Here is a 15436-nt window from a genome sequence, read left to right as displayed (position 1 = left end):
CATCCCACGGCCGAGGGGTGCGAAATAGGAGGAGGAGGAACCCGGGCGACACGGGCCCGGCTCGGCGGGAGCCCCTCGCCCTCCGACACCCGAGGGCGCCCCTCAGCACCCCGCAGCCCCTCGCCCCCAGAGGTCAGAGCCCAGCTGCGCCACGGCGCGGGGCTGTCACGGCCCGGGGCTCCGTCACGGCTCTGTCAGGGCTCGGGGCTGTTCCCGAGGCCATGGCCGTCACCAAACGACCTGCAGCGCAGCTGGAGCGAGGGATGAAGAAGCAGATGAGCCCAGGGTAGAGCCGAGGCAGCTGGGCCAGCAGCCTGCCGAACAAGCATCTCCGTCCACGCTTCTGCCGGGCTCGGGCCTCGTGGCCGTGCTCCCTCTGCCTCCGCATTTCAAGGAGGGCAGTTCGTGCAGCAGGGCGAGTGTCTCGCGCTGACTTCAGCTGAACAGCTCTGATGGATTTCAGGACAAAAGGCGATTCCTCTGCTGCTCGAGAATGCTCCAGCACTGCTCAGACTTGCCTCCAGCCAGCACCGCACAGCCCTGCGGTCCCACACGGTTAAAGCCAAACCGATCTGACCATGCTTGCCTGGCTCCACCTCATGCCCTGCTTTCCTTTAGCACCCAGAAGGGGCAGCGGCAGCACAAGCCGGGGCAGAACTTCATTAAAACGTCTTCTGGTGGTGTCCCACACTGAACCGCCTCACCCAGGGTCAGATCAGCAGTGCCAGGAACAAGAGGGAACAGCAGCACCAACTGGATCAGTGCAAACATGCAGAGTACACCCAGACTCCTACAGTGCCTGGGCCAACCTTCCCCAAAAGATATAATTACTTGAAAAATACCCTCTAACTCATCATCACCGGAGACCAGTCTGCCTGAGATTATTACTCCTAAACAAGAAAGTAAGAATAGGAGATGTTATCTGAAAGAACCGGTGCAAGACCAGCGCTCTTCAAGCAGCTAGCAAGGCCCAGGATTTTTCCTTTCAGGAGCTGACAATGGCATTAGCATGAGTCAGACTGGGAGTTAGCGTACGCTATAAAATTCTGTGAGAGCAGATATGACTATAAACACTGAAGAAAGTGGCAAAGCAGTAATAAGTACAGATGCAAACAGAGGGTGAATCATTTAAAAGCAGGGCATAGGACAGATCAGTGCTTGATCAGCAGCTCATTTTGTTTTGGCCTAATGCATTTGCAGTGATCAAACAAAAGAATCTGAGTGGCATTATGCACAGAGCACACTGCTGTACCATCTCCCACTTGAGTGAAACGGGCTTTTGAAGCAGTCAGGACATTTGCTCGGTCCTCAACCAACCGCCTCAGCACCCTCAGGATGACTGGTATCAAGTAGCCGGACTATCGCTCTTCAGTTCTTCAAGCACTGCTTCCAGGAAGACACTTTCAGCGTGCATTTGCACTCGCAGTACTGCTGCTTTTGTACACCACCAGCTGAGAACAGTGAGTTAACTAGAGCATATGCAGGTTATTCACCAGTGCAACCGGGTACACAAGCAGATGATTGTTGGAGGCCCAGCTGGAAAGCTAACCCTGCATTCAGAAGTATGCATTTAAAAGTTTCCCTAAGGGAAAAAGCTTTAAACGTAATTGGCCAACTGCAGCAGCAAGTGCTGTAACAGACTTTTCTCATGTACAGTGTGCTCACCCATACAATATGCAGTGACTCATGGCAAATTAGATAGATATTTATAGCTGCATTTCTTTTAAGTCCTGCAGTGACAATACAAATGTGACCTCAACAAAAACGAGGAGAAGCAGCATTCTCTACTACAAATGTGGGAGCGTGAGGGGGAAAACTCTCTCTGCAAAGGAGTGAGCAATTACATAGTACCCTTTGGAAACCATGAATCAACTCACACACTTCAAGACTGAGCGTTTAATTGAAGGAAGTGGTGGCATCACCGCCCCTGGGGGTGTTCAAGGAAGGGTTGGACCTGGCGCTTAGGGACATGATTTAGTGGGTGACAGTGGTAGTAGGGGGACGGTTGGACCGGATGATGTAGAAGGCCTTTTCTAACCTTAATGATTCTACAGTGGTGATTCTACTACCACTAAGTAGGCATTGATGGCAAAGATAACAGACACAAACAACTGATAAAATTTTTTTATTATTCACTTTTGAATTCTTTTACACTTTCCTGATTATTTTGTGTAAGGTGAAACTAGAACTGTTTAAAAGACATACACAAATCTAGTACATCAATAACCAGGTTTTTCTTTTTGCTATACTATTCTCACAACCACGTGTGTGCTAGGCAATATAACCGTCACAGAAGCAAACTTTAGGCAGAATACTGGTCAGTAAAAACAAAGCGAAAAGAGCTACCAGATATACAGACAGGCTCGGTTCCACATTCACTACTGCATTTATCAAGCGCCAAGTATTAACTGCACAATTTGTTCAGCTAGTAGAGGGGAGTTTTAAAATCAGTGCATGAAATTCTCTCTCCAGCAGACGGATGGACAGACAAACAGATGGATCCTATACCTAAGTGGAATGTGAAGGCAGGGGGATGATACCGCGAGACTGATAGGTGACTATTCCTAATCTTTTCCACTGCATTATTCACGCAACTCTTATTAGGTTTTATTTAATGGGACATGTCTGAAACGTAACTAGGTGAGGACATTGGGAGCTCAAATATTACAAGCATTGCAAATGTGTAAGGTCTGCATTCCAGTACAATAAGTGGGAAAACCTGAATATTTGAGCCAGATCTTCGTATTACCAAAAAAATGGCAGATGAGCTGAAGACCGCAAGAGCACTGGCAGCTCTCAAACATCCAAGACAGAAACCTGTCCTCTAGCAGACTCAGGTCTCGCCTACCATCCTGACATCACCCGCAACGAAAGGATGATGTATATGTAGGAATCCAAATTGTTTTAATGGAGTTTAAGCAGGTGAAAGGGTCGAGGATGAATAGAGTCCGATGGGAGAAAATTTCCATAAAGCAAACTTAAAGACGGCTCGGTGGACTACTTAAAAGGCTTTCAAGATAAAATCGAAATGGGAATACCATGGAGTTTTCAATTCACCCAAGAGTAAAGTAACGCTAAAGTGGCAGATCGCTTCATGGTATCATCCAAACTAATAAGGCCATTCAAAAAATTGAATCTTCTCCTATTGCAAGTCCATGGTAGCGAACCAAGAATTCTCACTACTGAAGAATATCTAAGGTATAATTAGGTACGTTATTGCTGTGGGAAGGGGCTTAGTCATGCATCTTGTATGGGCATGAAACCACTTTTAAAAGTCAAATCCCAGTTATCTGCCAGTGTAAAGAGTTTGGAAATCAAGCTGCTAACTCCCCCGTTACCCTCCTCCCCAAAACAAACCCAATCCCCAGAAAGACAGGATTGACAAAGTGAGCTTTTGACTGAAAGCGGTGCCTCAGACTTGGTTAAAAATGTCTACAAAGTGTGCCTGTTAAACTAACTCATAGCAGTGTGTTACTAATTGGAATGCCATACGTTGGATTGTTTTCCTTCCATGCCCCAGTGTCACAATAGAATCTCTATAACTTTCTGTACAACTTTACAACAGAATTGTACTTCGACTATTTTGGTGCCAGATTATGCTTGCCATTGTTACATAATTGATGTCTACTTTTCTACCAATAGGAGTTTTGTAAAGTCAATTGCAATCACAAAACCCATAATCACAGTGTTCAGTTAAAAATATAAACACGGTAATCATAACTGTAAATGTTCATAATAGGAAAATTCGGAATGCCATTATAATAACCGACCTCCATTTTAAGTACACAAAACACCAACCAACCGTTTTTACCCCACAGACAGTTTTTGCTACGTTGAGGTTGTGAAAGTCGATGTACTATTCTTTTTGCTTGTCGCACAAAGGGATATATGTGTAGGATACAGGGTGACATTGAACATATAGTGAAGCGTGACAGCCATTAGTTCTCTCCCTCCCCAGCATCCCCTTCATCTCCCTGGTTTTCCGACGTCCATAGCTGTAAGAAAATACAAACATGTTTATGCTGAAAGCACACGGTTAATTACAACTGTCAGGAAAGGGAAGACAGTAATCAGCAGTAGCTGTGCAATTTTCTCAGCTTAAGAGTAACAGAGAATTGAACTTAACAGTAAAAATAAAGAATGAACTAGAAAATGGGTAAAGGATTAGAAGTAAAAAGCCAACAAAAGTCTGCAAGCTGAACACAATCTGACTTGAGAACAGACATACTGCACTGTGCGTTACAGAAAGGCTGAGTTTGTTACAGTAGTTAACAAGTGATCTCTGATCTAAACCAGCAAGTCTAACTGGTCTGGTTACAAAAAGCAGTGCAGTTAAGACGTGCAGTTAATGCTTCAGAAAAGGCAATTTTAATGGCACAGACCTCCGTAAAGCTTCAGATGCTGAGTCGTACTTAGTGGAGTCCAGCAGCCTAAAGAAGTAACAGCACGGAATGCAGCAGTTTGCCCTGTAATACTTACAGTGAGGTTGTCCCTAAGCAGCTGCATGATGAGAGTGCTGTCTTTGTAAGACTCTTCATTCAGCGTGTCCAGCTCTGCTATCGCCTCATCAAATGCCTAGAAACACACAAGAAACTTTTACTCTGCTCTGAACTCACTTCTGCTTACACAGATCTCATAAATTTGCCACAAAAGCTTTGTGACAAAAGCTTCCAGTATTTTTCTTTTTCACCAAGGGAAGAAAAGTAAGCCAAAGTGAGCACAAGATCACTAGATGACCAGTGGAAAAAGCAAAGGGGCCAGATTAAGGCCACTCTACTGCCATGCCAATAGCAAGCACTGAAGAGGCAAGCACACACACTGCCATACTGAAGAATGATTCACACAGCTCACAGTCAGGTCTAAGATGAACACTTAACAGCAATACGTTCATTAAAGATGAAGGCCTCAGTGGTTTAAAGTGCCAGTAAAAGAGAAAGGTACCACCATTAAGTTGATGGACATTATACACGTAAATGGCAAACAAGGTAGTGGGTTTTTCTTTTGAGAGTGGAGTAGAATTCTTCGGTTTTGTTGTGTTTTGTATTTCTTTTCAAAACAGCACAAGGAATCGGGTACATTTTAATAGAGATTAATAACGCCACACTGCCCATCCGTTACACATGAAAGCACATGATGCAGGTCAGAGCTGAGAGCCATGAGTAAGCGTCCTCTCTCATTCAGGTTTCAAACAGATGTAAGCATATAAACTAAGAACAGGAATAGCAGCAGTATTTTGCAAAGCAAAACATCATGACTCGTCACAAAATATTGTTAATGTGCATATAAATAACACGAAGCCAGCTAACGCCATACTAAAGTTACTACCAGAAAACTTTCACAGATGTAAAAAACCTCCATTCAGAAGGTTCTAATCCTGTTTTAGGGAGAAGGCTAAAACCAAATGACAAGCTATCTGGCATCATACAAGTTCCATTTGGTCTCTGGAGAGAGAGGCGCAGGCAGTTGCACAGTGAGCTATGCTATAGTCATAACTCAAAAAGACAACACGTATTTGCAAAGTGTTCAAATTTAAAAAACTATTCCACTTTAAGAGTGTTTTCAAACTTGACACAAGAGCATTCTAAGAGAATTACATGGACATTGGAAGAGGTACTTGGTCTCCCCTTTCACTAGATCAACTGCCCTAGCAAATTGCCGTTGCTTAACTTAGCCGGACTAGCTTAGCCGTAACTAACTTACCTGAAAATACACTAAGATGACTATAGTTTAAAGGTAACAGCGTTTTTAAAGGATTTCATATGAGAAAGCATAACAATTTGCAAAATACTACTGTAACCACGTAATTATCTTCTTAGCCCCCCCAAGAACTGGTAATATGAGGAGTCTGCTTACCGTCTTTGCCAGATTACAGGCTTTTTCAGGAGAATTGAGTATCTCATAATAGAAGACAGAGAAATTGAGAGCCAGACCAAGTCGAATGGGGTGCGTCGGCTGCATTTCTTTCTTGCTAATTTCAAATGCCTCCTGGTAAGCTTGCTGAGAGTTTGCTACCGTTGCTACAAAAAGCAATTGCAATCATATTCATGCACAGTACATCCACCATATTTCATGGGGGAAGCTATTACATTTTTTGTCTAGACTGCCATGCCACTAGATATTCATATAATTACAAACACGGAAGCTTCTTTCAATGATTTAAGAGGTAAAAGCCTACCACTTGCTGAACCATTAAGACAAATATTTGTTCAGATAAAGGTTTGAACTACAGAAGTTAAATTCTAATAAATCCAGACACCACCATATGGGGAAAAAGAGGTATCTAAACTACCAATTTAAACACTCTTGGAGAAGGAAACTTTTAGCAGGTAGGCCATGAATTCTGTATTTCAGGTTGAGGTTTCAGAATAAAGACAACAGTCCCTTCCCTGGCTAATGGGTAACAGTTTGACATCATTCTGGAGCTTATTAAGTTTGCAAGCTACTGACCAGATCAGACACTCACCAAGAATTCAGGATGTTGCTTTAACACTTCAGGATTAATTGACTTAGCACTCAGTAACCCGATGTCCCATATTTGAATGCAGAAAGCTTGCAAATAACCAAGACTTGTGAGCTAAATTCATAGTTTAAATGAGAGATGATAGCAACAAAGCCTTTTCCATGAGAAACAACACATTCTCTTCCTCCATACTCTAGGAAAAGGATTTTACAGTGTGAAATGTGCTTAGAAATCTGCCACTGAGGTTGTGGCTGCAAACAGAATCTGACTGGCTTGATGAACATCTGTCAATCACTTCTATTAATTTCAATGAAGTCTGTTTCTCTAAAAGTGACTCGCACTGCACTCATCTTCAATACTATTGAAGAAAGAAATATTTCATGTTAGGAGAAAAGGACTCAAGTATTTTTCACACTTTATTCTGCCCAGCCCCCAAGAGAATGAGAAATTTCACCTCCACCTACTTTGCTTATTGTCCCCAGACGCCACCTCTGAGAGGTATCTGTAGTAATCGCCTTTCATTTTCAAATAGAAGACCTTGCTTTCTGGCTGTGTGGCGTTGACAATAAGGTATTTATCCAGGAGTTCCTGAGAAAGGAAACACTTTGTTTTCCCCAAGTCATACAAATAATGTCTGGAACAGCCTTCATTACAATGGTAAACATGAACTGTTAAAACATTAACAATGACTTATGCATACTCATGTATTAGTCATATTGATGTTCCCTAAACTCAGGGAAAAAAAACAACTACTTGTATCCTAGTCCCTGGAAAGCAGAAAACTTGCTACACTGGGGCTGTTGACAATTCACTCCTGCAGAACCTAATGGCTATCAGAGCTTAAGACTGCAAATATTTCCTTGAAATACACTGAAGCAAACCTACATCTATAGGCAAGCTAACAAAGGGCAGCAGCTCAACATCAGCACAGATCTAGACTCTTTTCCTGCCACGAACTTGAATTCTATACAGAGCAGTGAAACTATCCATAACAAACTGATTCTATCTGCAGCTCCAGCTGAAAAGCTGAATAGTGGCACAGTCAGCACCATGTACCTTCAGAAAGAGAGGCAAAGGCTGAGAGTACTGACAGCTACTGTTCCTAAGAGCATATCTTTAGCAAGATGAGCAGCAATAAAAAGGATCCCTCTTATCTAAGTAGGGGAAACAGCAAAACTAACTTTGGGGAAAAATATAGACTTTATGCTTCCACCAAAAAGGTAGTACACAAGCTTCACAATGTCTGCATTCATTGACAAGAAATTACAGAAACAGTAGGCTGTTTAGCAGGACTTATGCTAGTGCCCCAACAGGTCTAAGTTTGTTTTCATGGTGATCACTAGCCAGCAGTTCAGGGTCTCCAGCGTTGCCTTGTCTACATCCTTATATTTTAAAAAAAGTGTTCTTTTGTAACAAGAACAAATGAATTCCTTAAACTAGACAATTTTGGACCTAGAACTGGACTCAAATGGATAGATATGCAAAAATATTTCCCTGCTACAGTGCTGCAGTATCTACAACCTGAATAAGATTCTTTAAGCCTCTCTGAAGAACGCTGCAGTACTAGTTACTGTTATTTTTTGCTGTTTGATTATTACCAGAACATCATTGCAGATATCCTGCAATTCAGCCTCAATTTTCTCACGATATTCTCTTCCCATCTGCTGTTTCTTCTCATTCCTCTCTGTTTTCTGTTCAATGCTGGAAATCACACGCCAGGACGAGCGACGGGCACCGACCACATTCTTGTAGGCAACTGAGAGTAGATTTCTTTCTTCGTTGGACAGTTCATGCCCCTGCTCGGTGACAGCCTTCATAGCAGCAGCCATGTCATCGTAACGCTCGGCCTGTTCGGCCAGTTTGGCTTTCTGTACCAACTCACTTTTATCCATGACTGTCCTGTAATTAGTGGGGAATAAAAACAGAAAACTATTTCATTGTCTACACAGTGGAAGTTAACATTGATGGGTGAAGCACAACTCACAGGTGGTAACAGGTGGGAAGGTTATCAACTGGAATAAATATGAAGGTTTTGTAAAAAAAACTCTTTTGACAATAATTTACACAATTTAGAAATTATACATAATCACAACCCTGAAGACTCATAAGCATTATTCTTCACAGTGCAGAAAAATCCATGTCATCATTAGTCTAAGCACAGCAACATGTTCCCCGTGTAAATCTCTCCCTATTCCCATACAGGCCATAGTTCAGCCAGGGAAACAATTCATGTTCTAATGCAGAAACCAGCAGGGCTGTTTTGGTTTTCTTTCTTTCTTTTTTTTTTTACCTGCATTAGTCTTCAACAGCAACTGTTCAAGAGTATTGAAGGACTGGGCAGATCCTCCCCACATCAACGCTTGTCTGCACACTGCAGGAGCTATTTCTGTGGGGTTAAGTAAGCCATACCCAGTACAGGGGCACCTATGGAAAACAGATTTATACTGTCCTGCTACATTTTTTTTATACATGCTTCAGCATATATTTAATAGACAATTCTACACACCTAGAGTGGCTGCAGTCTTTGGTTTCGAAGAGCTTTTGAATAACACTGACATTCACAAAGACTCAATGGGATGTGGCCCACATGAGAGTCACTACTGCAAAACCAATTGCTTGTATGGAAACAACTTGTTTATCGTCTCTGATAACAGTTTAGCATATGAAGCCAAGAAAAACACATCGCATGGCCACAATGCCGCTGAAGAACTTGAGCAATGAAAAATGAAGTTGCTAAAGAATGTGTCTGGGAGGCAGACTGAATGTTGCTTGCTTCTACAGGACAACACCAACATTAATCAACTTGGAATATACCGTTGTTAGTTCAGTGGCCATCACCTAGGCCCAGGTTCATGGGAAAACTTAAATCTCCTCGCTTTCATCAAAAAAAAAGTGGATACCTCAATACCTCAAACTCTCAGGTGTCCCAGATTCATCAGTAAAATTTCTCCAGGTAGGCAGATCTACATTTTCAGACAGACCCAGAACTGTCGTTCTTGTTAGTACCGAGCAATAATGTTCCTCTCTTACTCCCTGAAGTCCAATCAGGACTCTCACTGTCTAGATCAGAAGCTTTCAGCCTGAGACCTAAACAGCCTAAAAACAACTCTAAAAGAACAAGAAAAGCTAAATGAGAACAGTAAGTTTACATTTAGCTTTCATATGCTTCTGTTAATTAGGCAAGAGACTACAGCTTTATTTGAAACAACAACACACTGGTGCATATATACGTACATAAAAAAAAAATAAAGAAATCAGCAGACATTTACCATTGAGAGAACCCACTACATTTATAACTGGTGCATCTATCCAACCTTGTCAACCACTCCCTAAACTCAGCACTAAATTTAGATTATGTCCGTAACGTGGGAAGTAATGGCACTTACTTACCCACCAACACAGCATACCTGAAGAATGCTCTTCATGTCACAAGAGCCAACTTTAAGTAACAGGTCGCCTAAACAAAACAGTTCCAAAACAGTTCTAATTTCCTCACCGTCTGCACAGCTTATTAGAAGCAGTTCTACTGCAATCTTCTTCTCTTCCTCTCGGGGAAAGTGATTATTTTGTAGAAGCAGCCTGTTTGTTGAAGCCCAGAGACAAGTAACTCCAACAGTTTACATTTTGCCATTGGAAGGTCAGTATCATCTTTGATCTGCATTTTGCCAATACTGTTCTAATGCCTACTCAAGTTATCCATGCAGAATTCTGTTTACAAACAGCATACAGTTTAGTTTTGAAATGGCGTAGGGTTTGTTTTATCAACCTCGCTGACATATTTATCCATGGATGCGAGTCAGTTCATGGCAGTCAATGGGTTCGTATAAGGACATGTTAAGGAAACCAGACAGAACTGCAAGGACAAAGAGCTAGTGGATAAAAGAGCTCCAAAAACCAGCTTAACATATCATCAGCTGTACAGCCAAAACACCAGCACAAAGCATTAGAATGTTGTTTCTCAAACACGAAATTTATGCACATCTTAAATGCAACTCAAACTGATTACTGAAGATGGAGCTCCTCAGAACTTCACTGTCTGACAAGTTAAGACTTCACTATGCAGGGGCTTGTACTGTTTATCTTAATATCTAGTTAGTAGTTTTGCCATGAAACTAGAAGGTACTATTCCAAAAAATGGATTTGACAGAACGCAAATACAACAAGGAAAACATTGCCCACCCCAAAATGTCTGCAACCCGACAGTAAGCCTACCTTTATTTCACTCACAAAGCGCTGCATAAAGGAACACTGTTAAAACCTTCATTTTATTCTCCATTGCTTACCTTGTTAGAAGGCTGGAGAAGAGCTTTGCAGAGCTATGCTGGCTTGAGCTCCGAAAGAGGGAAGTGTTTGCCAGAAGGAAAAAAAGATACAAGGAAAGGAGTGATGTTTGAAAAGGCAAAGAAGCAACTATCAGTTATAACTGGTCCCTCCCATAAAGGAGATGAAAGCCACGCTCCAACAATGGATCAGTGTGCCACAGTCTGAAACAAGCAAAGCCTAGAGCTAAAAATAGTCCTAGGCCACAAACAGAAGCCATCTAACAAAGGTTACCTGCAGCTAGGAGCAAAACACACAAAGGTGACAAACAGAAGGCCGACAGGAACGATCTGTTCTAGCACTACTGAAGCCATGCCGTGTTGGCAAGGGGGAAAGAGGGGAGATGGAGAAGGAGCAAGGACGTGCAGACCACAGCCACGGAGGAGTCCCAGAAGTTGCCCGTTCTAAGCAGAAGATTCTCAGATGCATTAATACACGTAAAATTCATAAGGCTGCCCTCTTCAGAATCTATCAAACCATAACTTAGTGGCCTTCCACAAAGCAGTGGCTGGACACTATTTACAGTAAGGAATGCCAACCACTAGCCTGCAGCCCACAGTACCAGCAGCCAGAAATTCGGAGCGCTGTAGTTCCCCACACTCTAAATAGGAGATAAAAAAATAAATCTCTCCCCAATACAGCCTAAAGTCTTCCAACCCCTATTACAAGGGCATAATTGCATGTATACAGATACAAAAAGATTACAACTGTTTACTTCCCACCTCCAAAAAAAAGGCTGCGTAGGTGAGATCTGATACAATCATACGACAAAGGTGGAGGTCAGAGCCTGTCAAACATTAGTTTATGACTGCCTGGCTACTTTCAGAAGAAGCTGCAAAAAGGAGAAGGTGTGACCAACTGGAAATGGCACCTAGAGGCTGTACGCACCCAGAGCTCTCAAGAGAGGATGGATGCACGGAACTGGAGGTCTACATCTCAGCAACAGCTGAGGAGCAAAACACATAGGTAGTGTTCTTCAGGAGACTGCGAGTGCTTGAGGACTGCTTCTTGCTACCCGGCAGTTACTACATCTGCTCCACAGCCTTTATTGTTTCCAGGCTCAATGAACTGTTTAGGACGAAGCCGAAACAGCTCAGAAGTAACCGTGTTTAAAGTCTGTAGAAACCAGATAAAAACTGACAGTGAAAAAAATCTGGCTTATATAACATATTGAACTGACAGGACAATACTAATAAGCCTACGGTGGCCTGAAGTCTGCTGCTCTCCATGACCTATTCTTCTGATGCTAATTAAGTTATTGATTTCTGCGTATTGTTCTTTTCTTTATAGCAAGCATTAGAAGCTGTCAAACAAACGCTTCCACTTCGTTAAAAACCTGGTGAGAAAGCAGTGCAATTACTAGCTTGACATATCAGTCGCTAATGAGCCAAGTAGAGACACAGGTTAACAGGCTGCTTCACTACGAAAAAGGGACATAAAACCAGATTTGGTGAAGTGTGACACAATCAATTCTCAGTCACCATCTTTGCAGATCCATTCAAATTCTACCATGAGAAGTAGAAGTTTGGTACAAAATTTGTAGTGCAATCCCAACAACATGTGAACACGCCTTAGAGATTTCTGGATGGGCAATTCAGTCCAAAATTAAGCATTCATGTGAGGAAAATGGTGTCTCAAAGTACAGTTCGATAATTACCAAGACTAAATGCTTTGGAGACAGCATTTCTGAAACAAATGGCAAATCCTTCTCCACGCTTCAGGTACACACATGCTGACACTGGAGCTTCAACGCTGGCAGAACTGCGTGACATCGATGATATTCGCTGTCCAGTAGGCATCACTCCCGATAAATATTCCTTACAGGAAAGGAATGGGCTCCTTAATGGACTGCAAGGAACCTTCCTTTCTTTAGCTTGGCATCGGGCATTTCACTTCATCAGCTTTGTCGCTCTACTCCAGTTCCTCCCAAGGTAACCACGTCACTGATCACAAAACAAACCTGTCTGTTCTATCTGACCACCGAAGTCCTTTACAACTATCACAAGCTTGGGTACAACAAGTTCAGTAAAATATACCGCTAACTTGATGAGGGGGAAAAAAAGTGACTTCCCAGTTCTGACACTCACTGACCTTGTGCAGCACGTAACTTCAGCCTCCTCTGCATCTACTGATTCACCACACGCCCTGGCCTTCAGTGCAAGTCTTTACACAAACATGAAGATAAAATTAACATTCAATAAAGCCACGCCTCCACTTGCTCTGGTTACCTTCTACCATCATTAATTGTTGTTTCCTAAAACTGACCAACACCATTTTGGAAAAATTACACGCAAGGCTTTCAATCCCCGTAGACAACTGCAGATTTTCCATCAGACGTAACAAGATCATGTAGGGGCACCGATATTGTACGGACAAATTAAATTTAGTGGCAGTATTCCTGCTCTTCTTAATGCCTTCTAAATGAGGAACTTCAGGCTGACAAGCACTGCACTGGCACTTGGTACAGGAAAGCTGCAGGTGGAGACAGGCACACAGTTCCAAAGTACAACATCCTCACACGGTAACACCTTTTTGTTCCAACCAGCGTAATTGTTTTTGACTGGAGTCCAGGTGGAAATAGTGAGTTACCCCAAAAAAATCTTCCCCCAGGCACAAAATTCATGCCAAACTAATGCATACGTATCACAGGTAAATCACTTCTGTTAGCAATAAACTGAGAATATTTATATTGGAGGGTGGGGCAAAACGTGTGGCCATGGAAAAGACACTACCAGAAGGCCTGGTCTCGCTGGGATGCATCCGATACCAGGCGGATCGGAGTACTAGCTTTTTACCTCGTTATTCAAATAATTATTTTCTTAACTCCTCCTCATCTGCTTTTATTCACATACAGCACAAAAAGCTGCATACTGGCAGAGGGCTGCTTACAAAAAAAAAAGACTCAACATCAAAATAGCAGAGATCAGAACATGCGGTACTGACATAATGAGGTTGAGAAAACTGCACTAGGCCCATCTGTGCAACGAGTCTACCACTTCACTGGTACCGATTCGATAAACAAAGTATTACATTGATATTAAAGGACTGCAGAAACAGAGCCAATGAAAGAGGTATTGTTTCTTTTTTCTCTTCTAGATCAGTTTATATCTCCCTATTACTTTAAAACAAAAGCAAACTTCTGACTAAGGTCCTGCAGTAGCGCATGTATGAAAACAAGCGTTCCAACCACTGATGGTGCAAAACCTCCCAAAGGTTCTCAAATTCATTTTTTAATGTAGGGGTTTATTTTTTTTACAATGCTGCACAACATGCAGTTTGTTTTTCTACTACCATAAAAGTTGTTTTAACTGTTAACACGGAATTTAAGCAATCAATTTATACTGTAATGGTTGCATTAGACATATTTTTGCTCCTATGTATTAACAGAGTGACTGTATCCCACTGAAATGTGCTCATCCCAATTAATATCCAGTTATACATACCTTAAATAAAGCCTAGGGTTGTTAGCTCTGGGTTACTGCCCAGCCTTCTAATACGTTGGGAGTGGCTTGAAGCAGCCGTCTTTCCCTTTGCAGTCCTCCCTAAACTCATCCCTATTCCCAAATGGACACGAAGAGTTAAAATTGGAAAATATCGTTATTTAGTTTCCTTCTAAAGCATTCTGTAATCACCTCTGTTCGTACGTGAGCGAGCTCACACGACCTGCCATAGAAACAGCACCACCCCGGGGGGGCTGAATGGGCCTGATGGGTGGGTCGCTCCCGATTTTGGGAAAACCGCGAGAAGGGCCCCGCGGCGGAGCCTGGGCAGGCTTCAGTAAGGCAGAAGCCATCGGGAGGAGGAAGACGGCTCGGAATCGTTCCTCGGTGGAGGCCGGCTCCCTCCCCTCACCGCAGCACGGCAGAGCCGAGCCGAGCACTCCAACGCCCGGCGGGAGAGGGCGCAGGGCAGGCCGGGGCTGGGGCTCCACACAGGTGTGCGCGGCCGGCCTCGCCCCGCGGGCGGCTCAGGCGGGCGGGGCCGGGCCGGGCCGTGCCGGCCGCTGGGGAGGAGGAGGCGGCGGCGGCCGCCCCGCCCGGGCCCCGCAGCGGCAGGGGCGGCAGGGGCACACCGTTACACGCCCCCCCCCCACCGCTGTGGGGCACGGCCCGATGGAGGGGGGGGGGGGGGGCCGCACAAAAAGCGGCCCGGAGCCGCCCCGCACCCCCCAGGGCCCTCCCGCCGCGGCCTGCAGCGGCCTCTCCCGCCCGGCCCCGGCCTCCCGCGGGCCCGCAGCGGCGTTGCTCGCCCCGAGGGGCGCTGCGGGGGGCGGAGCGGGGGGCGCCCGGGGAGCCTCACCTGGCGGGGGCGGCGGCACCGCGGCCTGGATCCCGGCGGGCGAAGCGGCGGGAGCGCACGCACGCACACACACACACACACCCTGCGGCGCTGCGGGCCCGCTTCCGGCCCCGAGGCCACGCCCCTTCCGGCGCCGGGGGGCGGGAGTTGCGGGGAGAGCCGCCTCCCCATTGGGCAGCCGCCGCCGGGCGCCAGCCGGCTCTCGGTTGCTATAGCAACAGGGGGGATGGTGGGGAGGGGAGGGGCTGTTGGCGCGCGCCCGCGCGCGGGGAGGGGAGCGGAGGGGGGGGCGCGTGCTCGTGCGCGTGCCCGCGGGGTGGCGGCGGCGCGCAGAGGGGGGTGGGGGCGGGGCGCCCG

At 44.7% G+C, this 15436-nt stretch overlaps 1 protein-coding gene across 1 annotated transcript; it reads right to left on the bottom strand.

The window, feature by feature from the left end:
* Positions 1-2109: 2109 nt before the first annotated feature.
* Positions 2110-15235, bottom strand: YWHAB (tyrosine 3-monooxygenase/tryptophan 5-monooxygenase activation protein beta). The gene is made up of 6 exons (XM_080557789.1): positions 15080-15235; positions 8059-8359; positions 6925-7048; positions 5854-6017; positions 4480-4575; positions 2110-3995 (listed from the first exon to the last, which is right to left on the bottom strand). The coding sequence occupies exons 2-6, from the start codon at positions 8350-8352 to the stop codon at positions 3939-3941; spliced, it is 735 nt and encodes a 244-aa protein (XP_080413915.1). The 5' UTR covers positions 8353-8359; positions 15080-15235; the 3' UTR covers positions 2110-3938.
* Positions 15236-15436: the final 201 nt, after the last annotated feature.

This window comes from Anser brachyrhynchus (assembly GCF_964034855.1).
Source record: "Anser brachyrhynchus genome assembly, chromosome: 16".
NCBI classification, from domain to species: domain Eukaryota; kingdom Metazoa; phylum Chordata; class Aves; order Anseriformes; family Anatidae; genus Anser; species Anser brachyrhynchus.
The sequence above is the reverse complement of the archived record's forward strand: the minus strand, read 5'-3'. Positions and strand labels throughout refer to the sequence as shown.